Here is a 12,568-nt window from a genome sequence, read left to right on the forward strand (position 1 = left end):
TTAAAAATACTTAGGACATATTCCCTTATGTGAAGAACATAGGAATGTCAAATATTTACCATAGATAATCACTTTGTTAAATGTGAATATTGCATATAAATGATTTTACATGTTTCAGCTACTTGACTGCAAAGGGCTCCAATGCACTTATATATGTGTCTATATAAGAATACATGTATTTATGAGTTTATGTGTTTATATTTGGATTTAAATACATATATACACATTTAAATACATAAATATATATGTACAAACATATACAGTATATACATAAATATATATATATGTATGTATATATATATATATATATACATATATATTTATGTAAATACATAGATATAAATATGTAGACATGTATGTATCTCTATGTTAAAGTCGTTTGAGTCCTATTTTTTCTAAAACTTGAGACCGCACATCTTTGAGCTCTTATAACTTTTTCAAGCAAAATAGTTTTTTAATAATTTTATCAGACAGTGTTAATACGAGTGCTGTAACTGTGCTGTACAGTACAATGTATTTTTGTGACACTTTCTGTTCAAGCGCAACAACCAGAGCTCTGAAGTCACGCTAACCTGATGCACATTAAATTCAATTGCGCTCGAGCAAACGTGTTCACTTTCAATTTGTAATTTGCGTGCTACTTCTGATGCACACAATCCCTTTAAGAGCATCTTTCAGAGATCACATGATACCAACCAATGGAAAAAAATATACATGGAAACTGATGTAACCAGAGGACAATTAAAGGTGCAATTTCTTTTTAAATAAGCAATTTTCTTTCTTTTGCGCTTTACATCAAACAAGTATCAAAAATATTATTATTTATTTTACTTTATTTCAGTTTTTTACCCTACAGCTTCGCCTGTATCATCCTTTGTCCTGCATAGTCTCCTGCATTTGTACAAGTGCATCTTCTTTTCCACCTTTTTATATATTAATATTCTTATATTTTGAATGGATAATCTAGATTTTCCCCACACATATTTTTCCCTCCCATTATTTTCATATAATTTGTGTTTATACTAATGTTTTTTGTGCTAGTATTACTCTAACCTTTTATTATTCAGCTCTTAGTTCTTAAGACAGGGCTCGACAAATCCATGAGCCAGGTAGCCACTGGCGCCTAGAATTACCCCTGGCTCCTAACATTTTTAGTTAATCTCTATATATCTATATACAAATACCACTGTCTGGCCCCTAAAAAGTATGTCTGGCTCCTAAATATTCATACTGGCTCCTAGATTTCTCAACCCCTTTCTTAAAAGATTACATCCTCTGACTCATAGGGCTGGACTGGAAATAAAAAAGCAACCGTGGAAAAATCTTAAGACCAGCCCTATTTTCTGTTGAGTCTATAGAATGCATAAACACCATTTTTCTCAAGGGGGATTACAGGGATATTTTTTTCTCCAGAATTACATTCTATTAGTTTGTAATAAGAACAATTGCCAGATTGTTGTTATATAGGCAGACTACAACCTAATTTTATCCATGACTCCATAGTGTGATCTGGAAAAGGCACAGGTAAAGCGCCAATCTGTCTCACTAAACACTAGTAACCATTCTAGGAGGAGATTTACTAATATGGTACATGGTCTAGGAAATAAAACCTACATGGAAATATTTTTTGACCTTAATATGTTTAGCTCAGAGGAGAAAAGAAGAGAGATCATAAAGCTGCATCACCATCAGCTCCACCTCCTTAAACTGTAGCTGGCCTTTCAATCTTCTCAACATCAAGATCTTCCAAAAAATGGGTACAATTGTTTTAATTGGATGATAGTTTCTACAGGCTGTAATAAAATGTACGTACATCTGTCAGATACCATTAAATTAAGACAAATACCTTCTGTTGCAGAAGCTAATCCAAACACAAAGTTCCAGGAGTCCCTGGGATATAGGTCAATCATGGTTGCACCAACAACACAGAATGCATCTGCTGGTTTTCCTTTCTTCAGGTATCTTAAAAGATCTCCTAAGAATCAAAGAGAGATGTTATTTCAAGAAAATAAATTCAGGAAGCAAATAGTGATCACAATAAACTTTATTTACAATGCCACTGGTCTTAATTCACTGAACTTTCAAGTGGTGTTAAACTTTCAAATCAAGATAAATTTGGATTCTGCATTTAGTGTAGGGGATTTTGCTGAGAAACTGCCATTCATGACTGGGTATTGCGAAAGAGTCATTAAATATTCATTAGAGGCAGTAGCCGACCTACTCAACAGAGGGCCCTGGTGCAAAATTGGTTTTGGGCCCCCAAAGTTAACTCAGTAGTAAATAATAGTAATAATATACATTCTGCTCTGAATAATGATGTTGAGGTTGGATAGATAGATAGATAGATAGATAGATAGATACTGCACTAATAAATGCCTTTCCAGCATTAAGATTGTATACTTTTTTCACATGGCTATGTATAGACTGGATGCTATGGGCCCCCCTAGCACTTAGGCCCTGGTATCACTGCACCTGCTGCACCAATGGTAGTTCCACTCCTGATTAGGGGTGTGGTTTGTTATGTCATGGTCTTAAAAACTTCATTAAAGGGACATTGTACTTTAAAATGATTCCCCTTTAATGTGTTCCAAATGACCTGCTTTACCTGCTGGAAAGTATTAAACTGTTTACAAACAGCTCCTTTAGCTTTATTTTGTCATACTGCAGTAATGGATATAGAAAAGTTATATGACTGTTATGTTGTCTATAACATACCTCTACTATTTCCCCACATATTTTAATACTCTATCGTACGCATTAGGCATATTTATATTGCAAATTGTGGGTTTACAAATTGCTATAGGATTGATCTTGCAATAATGCCGATATTAATGCTATGCTCTTTGTTTTGCATGCAAGCATATGGAACGGTATACTACTTGGCCCATCGTTCCCTTAGTAATTATGCTTGTGTACAGGCTACCCATTCATGCGATCAGATCGTATGCCTGTTCATTAATCACCCCTGATGGTGCCTTAAACACTGTAGTACATGCTTTAAGTTTTCCACATAGCAATTTCCCTAACACTATAATACATGCCACATATGGGCGGAGCTAATTTGCTCCGGTGTCCACACAGTCACTGCCTCTTACCAGGACATACACTATTGGCATCGTTGACAACGATTATGGTAAGCAGTAGCTGTGGATTATATACATTATGACTGCCCTTCGCCACCGTTTTGATAGAGGATACTCAGATACAATATGTCCCTGTTTAAGTTTGTAGTTAGAACATCTATTATTTACTGATCAACACAGACACATCATTTTATATAGGTTAGTTTATACAACTTTTTGGTAAACACTTTTTTGTAACTTGCATTTGATCAATGTCTAATAACAAGCACTTTGGTATTCTCACATATCAACAATGATTGTTTGTATTTTGGTGGGTGAAGTTTTGTATCAACATTTGTATCCCTATGGTAACCCCTTTTTTTGGCGCAGTTTCTGTTGGGGGAGGGATCTAATTCTGTTTATAAGCTTGCATGTTTTTCCTCACTCTTGTTGGTCTGATGAAGGGGTGAATACCCCGAAACGTCACTGTAATAAAATTGTGTTATACACTTGATAAGACCAGAGAGTGTTTTGTCTATTAGCTCTATTTACCACTCCTAGCACCCTGGCATATGAAGTTTGTTAGTGGGAGTGCACTATAAATAATATAATCTATACAATTTGGTTAATGGAAGCAAATTAAATCCAATGAAGGGTTGAATGGTTGCCTGAGAATCCTCCTCTGTCACAGAGTCTCACCCACTTAAGGGGCAATAGTCCTATTTCTTCGGAGGGGAGCTAAATAACCCCAGAGCAAGCCACACAGAAATGTAAGCATAATGTGTTAAACACATTGTGGGGTGATCACACAGCAGGACCGCTGACAGACTTGCATTTAGTGTATTATAGGAAGTGTCACTGCCCAATACTAGAGGATCTCACTATCCCTCTAACCAGATTGTGCTCTAGCTCCTTCCACCAGCAGCATCAGTGTTTACTGAAGCATTTATGTTCTCTGTCCAGAGGGAACTTAGTTCCTCCTGCAAAAATAGTGCAAAAAACTCTGTTCCCATGCGTTCCCGCCCGACTTGACCCCTGGGTTTGCTATTAAAAGAGGTTGCTGCTTGTTTTACCCGCCACATTAATGGCACTAACTACTCTTAACTGGCACAGGACCAGCCTATCAAGAGGGCTGTCAATTACGCCCAACAATCACACCAAAGAACCAACTCACATTGATAAAGTTCCAGTGACACATAAGTAGAGATGTGAAGGCTTTAGGCTGCTAGATTGCGAGCACTGCAGTTGCATCTCTAGGTGATCAGAGAGATCAAATTTTTAACCCTTTACCTCTCAAATCAAATGTGAGATGTTTACTGTTCATGAACAATGCTTGAACTCCTGAATTAAAGTGAAGGTCAATTTTGATGAATTAGTGCCCGGTTTTTAATAATCCTATTAAAAACAAGGGCACTTTAATTCATCAAAATTGCCATTTCACTCGTTTTCTTCTAAAATGTACCTTTTAATCCTGACAGATCCGCTCCAGCGATTCTTACGTCAGAAATGACGAATCCGGCTTCCTCCAGTCACGGCTTTCCCCCCGGGGGATCATGGCCTGAGGCAACGCTGTGATTGGAGGAAGACGCTCGTCATTTTGGACCCACGAAGAGGGCTTGCGATGCACAGAAGGAGCGCTGCAGCGGCTGTCAGGATTAATAGGTAAGTATTTGAAGAAAACGAGTGAAAACATAATTTATGTAAGAACTTACCTGATAAATTCATTTCTTTCATATTAGCAAGAGTCCATGAGCTAGTGACGTATGGGATATACATTCCTACCAGGAGGGGCAAAGTTTCCCAAACCTCAAAATGCCTACAAATACACCCCTCACCACACCCACAAATCAGTTTAACGCATAGCCAAGAAGTGGGGTGATAAGACAAAAGTGCGAAAGCATAAAAAATAAGGAATTGGAATAATTGTGCTTTATACAAAAAAATCATAACCACCACAAAAAGGGTGGGCCTCATGGACTCTTGCTAATATGAAAGAAATGAATTTATCAGGTAAGTTCTTACATAAATTATGTTTTCTTTCATGTAATTAGCAAGAGTCCATGAGCTAGTGACGTATGGGATAATGACTACCCAAGATGTGGATCTTCCACGCAAGAGTCACTAGAGAGGGAGGGATAAAATAAAGACAGCCAATTCCGCTGAAAATAATCCACACCCAAAATAAAGTTTAAATCTTATAATGAAAAAAACTGAAATTATAAGCAGAAGAATCAAACTGAAACAGCTGCCTGAAGTACTTTTCTACCAAAAAACTGCTTCAGAAGAAGAAAATACATCAAAATGGTAGAATTTAGTAAAAGTATGCAAAGAAGACCAAGTTGCTGCTTTGCAAATCTGATCAACCGAAGCTTCATTCCTAAACGCCCAGGAAGTAGAAACTGACCTAGTAGAATGAGCTGTAATCCTTTGAGGCGGAGTTTTACCCGACTCGACATAAGCATGATGAATTAAAGATTTCAACCAAGATGCCAAAGAAATGGCAGAGGCCTTCTGACCTTTCCTAGAACCGGAAAAGATAACAAATAGACTAGAAGTCTTTCGGAAATTCTTAGTAGCTTCAACATAATATTTCAAAGCTCTAACTACATCCAAAGAATGCAATGATCTCTCCTTAGAATTCTTAGGATTAGGACACAATGAAGGAACCACAATTTCTCTACTAATGTTGTTAGAATTCCCAACCTTAGGTAAAAATTTAAAAGAAGTTCGCAACACCGCCTTATCCTGAAAAGGAGACTCACAAGAAAGAGCAGATAATTCAGAAACTCTTCTAGCAGAAGAGATGGCCAAAAGAAACAAAACTTTCCAAGAAAGTAATTTAATGTCCAGTGAATGCATCGGTTCAAACGGAGGAGCTTGAAGAGCCCCCAGAACCAAATTCAAACTCCAAGGAGGAGAAATTGACTTAATAACAGGTTTTATACGAATCAAAGCTTGTACAAAACAATGAATATCAGGAAGATTAGCAATCTTTCTGTGAAAAAGAACAGAAAGAGCAGAGATTTGTCCTTTCAAGGAACTTGCAGACAAACCTTTATCCAAACCATCCTGAAGAAACTGTAAAATTCTCGGAATTCTAAAAGAATGCCAGGAAAAATGATGAGAAAGACACCAAGAAATGTAAGTCTTCCAGACTTGGTAATATATCTTCCTAGATACAGATTTACGAGCCTGTAACATAGTATTAATCACAGAGTCAGAGAAACCTCTTTGACTAAGAATCAAGCGTTCAATCTCCATACCTTTAAATTTAAGGATTTGAGATCCTGATGGAAAAAAGGGCCTTGCGACAGAAGGTCTGGTCTTAACGGAAGAGTCCACGGTTGGCAAGAGGCCATCCGGACAAGATCCGCATACCAAAACCTGTGAGGCCAAGCTGGAGCCACCAGCAGAACAAACGAGCATTCCTTCAGAATCTTGGAGATTACTCTTGGAAGAAGAACTAGAGGTGGAAAGATATAGGCAGGATGATACTTCCAAGGAAGTGACAATGCATCCACTGCTTCCGCCTGAGGATCCCTGGATCTGGACAGATACCTGGGAAGTTTCTTGTTTAGATGAGAAGCCATCAGATCTATTTCTGGAAGTCCACACATTTGAACAATCTGAAGAAATACCTCTGGGTGAAGAGACCATTCGCATGGATGTAACGTTTGGCGACTGAGATAATCCGCTTCCCAATTGTCTATACCTGGGATATGAACCGCAGAAATTAGACAGGAGCTGGATTCCACCCATACCAGTATTCGAGATACTTCTTTCATAGCCAGAGGACTGTGAGTCCCTCCTTGATGATTGATATATGCCACAGTTGTGACATTGTCTGTCTGAAAACAAATGAACGATTCTCTCTTTAGAAGGGGCCATGACTGAAGAGCTCTGAAAATAGCACGGAGTTCCAAAATATTGATTGGTAATCTCACCTCCTGAGATTCCCAAACCCCTTGTGCTGTCAGAGACCCCCAAACAGCTCCCCAACCTGTCAGACTTGCATCTGTTGAAATCACAGTCCAGGTCGGAAGAACAAAAGAAGCCCCCTGAACTAAACGATGGTGATCTGTCCACCACGTCAGAGAGTGTCGTAATCTGTTTTAAAGATATCAATTGAGATATCTTTGTGTAATCCCTGCACCACTGGTTCAGCATACAGATCTGAAGAGGTCGCATGTGAAAACGAGCAAAGGGGATCGCGTCCGATGCAGCAGTCATAAGACCTAGAATTTCCATGCATAAGGCTACCGAAGGGAATGATTGAGACTGAAGGTTTCGACAAGCTGAAATCAATTTTAGACGTCTCTTGTCTGTCAGAGACAGAGTCATGGACACTGAATCAATCTGGAAACCTAAAAAGGTTACCCTTGTCTGAGGAATCAATGAACTTTTGGGTAAATTGATCCTCCAACCATGATCTTGAAGAAACAACACCAGTCGATTCGTATGAGATTCTGCTAAATGTGAAGACTGAGCAAGTACCAAGATATCGTCCAAATAAGGAAAAACCACAATACCCTGTTCTCTGATTACAGACAGAAGGGCACCGAGAACCTTTGTAAAAATTCTTGGAGCTGTTGCTAGGCCAAACGGCAGAGCCACAAACTGGTAATGCTTGTCTAGGAAAGAGAATCTCAGAAACTGATAGTGATCTGGATGAATCGGAATATGCAGATATGCATCCTGTAAATCTATTGTGGACATAAAGTGCCCTTGCTGAACAAAAGGCAGAATAGTCCTTATAGTTACCATTTTGAATGTTAGTATCCTTACATAATGATTCAATATTTTTAGATCCAGAACTGGTCTGAAGGAATTCTCCTTCTTTGGTACAATGAAGAGATTTGAATAAAACCCCAGCCCCTGTTCCAGAACTGGAACTGGCATAATTACTCCAGCCAACTCTAGATCTGAAACACATTTCAGAAATGCTTGAGCCTTCGCTGGATTTATTGGGACACGGGAAAGAAAAAATCTCTTTGCAGGAGGCCTTATCTTGAAGCCAATTCTGTACCCGTCTGAAACAATGTTCTGAATCCAAAGATTGTGAATTGAATTGATCCAAATTTCTTTGAAAAAACGTAATCTGCCCCCTACCAGCTGGGCTGGAATGAGGGCGTACCTTCTTGTGGACTTGGGAGCTGGCTTTGGTTTTCTAAAAGGCTTGGATTTATTCCAGATTGGAGATGGTTTCCAAACTGATACCGCTCCTGAGGGTGAAGGATCAGGCTTTTGTTCCTTACTGTGACGAAAGGAACGAAAACGATTATTAGACCTAAATTTACCTTTAGATTTTTTATCCTGTGGTAAAAAAGTTCCTTTCCCACCAGTAACAGTTGAAATAATAGAATCCAACTGTGAACCAAATAATGTATTACCCTGGAAAGAAAGGGAAAGCAAAGTTGACTTAGAAGACATATCAGCATTCCAAGTTTTAAGCCATAAAGCTCTTCTAGCTAAAATAGCTAGAGACATATACCTGACATCAACCCTAATGATATCAAAGATGGCATCACAAATAAAGTTATTAGCATGTTGAAGAAGATTAACAATGCTATGAGAATTATGATCTGTTACTTGTTGCGCTAAAGCTTCTAACCAAAAAGTTGAAGCTGCAGCAACATCCGCTAAAGATATAGCAGGTCTAAGAAGATTACCTGAACATAAGTAAGCTTTTCTTAGAAAGGATTCAATTTTCCTATCTAAAGGATCTTTAAAAGAAGTACTATCTGCCGTAGGAATAGTAGTACATTTAGCAAGAGTGGAGATAGCCCCATCAACCTTAGGGATTTTGTCCCAAAACTCTAACCTGTCAGATGGCACAGGATATAATTGCTTAAAACGTTTAGAAGGAGTAAATGAATTACCCAAATTATTCCATTCCCTGGAGATTACTTCAGAAATAGCATCAGGGACAGGAAAAACTTCTGGAATAACTACAGGAGATTTAAAAACCTTATTTAAACGTTTAGATTTAGTATCAAGAGGACCAGAATCCTCTATTTCTAAAGCAATTAAGACTTCTTTAAGTAAAGAACGAATAAATTCCATTTTGAATAAATATGAAGATTTATCAGCATCAACCTCTGAAACAGAATCCTCTGTATCAGAGGAATCATTATCAGAATCAGAATGACGATGTTCATTTAAAAATTCATCTGAAAAATGAGAAGTTTTAAAAGACCTTTTACGTTTACTAGAAGGAGGAATAACAGACATAGCCTTCTTAATGGATTTAGAAACAAAATCTCTTATATTAACAGGAACACTCTGAGTATTAGATGTTGATGGAACAACAACAGGTAATGTAACATTACTAAAGGAAATATTATCTGTATTAACAAGTTTGTCATGGCATTCATTACAAACAACAGCTGGAGGAACAGATACCACAAGTTTACAGCAGATACACTTAACTTTGGTAGATCCAGCACCAGGCAGCGATTTTCCAGAAGTATCTTCTGACTCGGGGTCAACCTGTGACATCTTGCAATATGTAATAGAAAAAACAACATATAAAGCAAAATTGATCAAATTCCTTAAATGACAGTTTCAGGAATGGGAAAAAATGCCAGTGAACAAGCTTCTAGCAACCAGAAGCAATAAATAATGAGACTTAAATAATGTGGAGACAATAGTGACGCCCATATTTTTTAGCGCCAAAAAAGACGCCCAAATTATTTGTCGCCTAAATGCTTTTGGCGCCAAAAATGACGCCACATCCGGAACACCGACACTTTTGGCGCAAAAAAACGTCAAAAATGACGCAACTTCCGGCGACACGTATGACGCCGGAAACAGAAAAAAAAATTTTGCGCCAAAAAAGTCCGCGCCAAGAATGACGCAATAAAATGAAGCATTTTCAGCCCCCGCGAGCCTAATAGCCCACAGGGAAAAAGTCAAATTATAAGGTAAGAAAAAAATTGATTAATTCATATGCATTATCCCAAATATGAAACTGACTGTCTGAAATAAGGAATGTTGAACATTCTGAGTCAAGGCAAATAAATGTTTGAACACATATATTTAGAACTTTATATAAAAGTGCCCAACCATAGCTTAGAGTGTCACAGAAAATAAGAATTACTTACCCCAGGACACTCATCTACATGTAGTAGAAAGCCAAACCAGTACTGAAACGAGAATCAGCAGAGGTAATGGTATATATAAGAGTATATCGTCGATCTGAAAAGGGAGGTAAGAGATGAATCTCTACGACCGATAACAGAGAACCTATGAAATAGACCCCGTAGAAGGAGATCACTGCATTCAAATAGGCAATACTCTCCTCACATCCCTCTGACATTCACTGCACGCTGAGAGGAAAACCGGGCTCCAACCTGCTGCGGAGCGCATATCAACGTAGAATCTAGCACAAACTTACTTCACCACCTCCATAGGAGGCAAAGTTTGTAAAACTGATTTGTGGGTGTGGTGAGGTGTGTATTTGTAGGCATTTTGAGATTTGGGAAACTTTACCCCTCCTGGTAGGAATGTATATCCCATACGTCACTAGCTCATGGACTCTTGCTAATTACATGAAAGAAATTACAATTTTGATGAATTAAAGTGCTCTTGTTTTTAATAGGATTAAACCGGGCACTAATTTATCAAAATTGACCTTCACTTTAAACAAACTAGTAATTTGATCACTGGCTTTGGTTTTATGGATGGAAATAGAGACATGTGAATTTCCATACTCAAAAATATCCCTTCACACCTAGAACCCTGCATAGATAAACAGCTCTCAAACAGTACTGATGAGAATTGCTAGATAATCTCACCAGAACAGAGAGCTTTAGATTGGGCCCTAAATATTGGTCTCACTATGTATACAATGAGATAAGATAAGGAGGATTTTGATTAAATATAGATAAGCTAATGAGGTTTGCTCTCCCTGCAAGCTCAGCCAAGTTGATTCCCTATACATTTAATACTCAGCAGCTGGTTTAGCAATTCATTGATAACACATTAAAGGGACAGCAAAAACATTGAGATTTTGTATAAAATGTTTAATTATGCATAATGTAACAACTTTGCAATATACTTTCATAATTTATTTTCCCCCCTTTACATGAGCAATTATAATTCTCAGAAATTAAAATTTAAAATGTTTTATTGTAAGTATTTTATATCATATTTTTGAGTGCTGTTATAATAGGTATTTTATTTCTAAAAATATACAAGATGTCATGAGAAACAGGTATAAGAACTATGTCCCTTTAAATTCACTCGGACACGCTATACATGCTATATAAACTAGCTGGGATATGATGTGTGATTGAGCATGGTAAAGATAATTTGAAACACATTGCTCAAGGATTTGCTCACAGTGGCTTGCGTAGTTTGGTTTCTAAGGACGAACTCCAATGACACGGTTACTTTGCTTTGCCACTTCATAGCTGGGTGGCTTTGCGGATTGGCAATTGTAAACCTTGGAGCTTAGGAAACGTTATACTTATTCACTGAATAAGTGAGTTGGTTGAAGACAGACTTCTGCTTACCTATATGTGAGTATGGATATATTATTAGGTGGAACGATTGACTGCACCTAAGGAAAGTTTTGCTGTTTCTTTTCAGAGGAACATTTGAAGGATTCAAGAAGTTTGTGGAATTCCAAAGTCCTTCAATGAAGGACTGTTTGCTTACTTTTTATATTTCATGTTTTTATTGGACATTTTACATTTGATCAAATTATTTTGACTTGACACATGCTTTTATATGATCTGTCCTATATGTGTTTATAATATAAAGTGTGTTTTCTGTTTTGACTTATATTTCTGTCTTACATAGTTTAGTTTTCCTTTGGGTTATATACTTTTGCATTTTTGTGCAGTCTATGTTTTGTGAGAATAAAAGAGACTTTCCAAACAAGACTGTGTGGAACATAGGATAATCTAAAAGTGATTCTACACAGCTTTGTTTGCACAAACATAGATAAATAGAAAACTAGTTCAAACATGTCTGTGTCCAACTACATTACTTTATAGAAAATAAAAGTACTTTATAGAAAATAAACCCTTACACTTATATTTTCAATTTTTTACAAACTAATATAAATTTAAAAATACATATTATTCTAAGGTTAATCTTTGCCTTCAATACATCATTATACACAGTCTGTATTTTTAGTTTAAAATCCCTTTAAAGTGATGATAAACCCAAGCGTATAACAAACACTAGAATTTACTATCACTAAAAACAAACATTAGTTTCTGTCATTGTTTCATAAAAAACAATGTTAAACTCACCCTATCTGTAAGGAAAATATGTTGGTAACTCAGCGACTCCGGCCGCCCACCGCACAGCGCTCTTTTCCAATGAGGTAACATTTGCACCTCTAGACCTATAGCCGTGCTAGGATGTCAGTTGACATGCACGGCTATTGGTTTAGAGGTGGAAACATCACCTTATTGAAGAAAGCGATGTGCTGTGGACGACCGGAGGCGCTGAGTTAGTGATATACTTTCCTTACAGATAGGGTGCATTTAACA

At 37.4% G+C, this 12,568-nt stretch overlaps 1 protein-coding gene across 3 annotated transcripts in view; it reads right to left on the bottom strand.

The window, feature by feature from the left end:
* AMZ2 (archaelysin family metallopeptidase 2) overlaps positions 1 to 12,568 on the bottom strand; it is a 125,237-nt gene that overhangs the window by 83,153 nt on the left and 29,516 nt on the right. For all 3 annotated transcript variants that reach the window (XM_053707736.1, XM_053707718.1, XM_053707728.1), the window contains exon 4: positions 1,847 to 1,975. In XM_053707736.1, coding sequence (XP_053563711.1) covers positions 1,847 to 1,975 — 129 coding nt within the window. The remainder of the gene's footprint in view (positions 1 to 1,846; positions 1,976 to 12,568) is intronic.

Source organism: Bombina bombina, chromosome 1 (genome assembly GCF_027579735.1).
Source record: "Bombina bombina isolate aBomBom1 chromosome 1, aBomBom1.pri, whole genome shotgun sequence".
NCBI classification, from domain to species: Eukaryota; Metazoa; Chordata; class Amphibia; order Anura; family Bombinatoridae; genus Bombina; species Bombina bombina.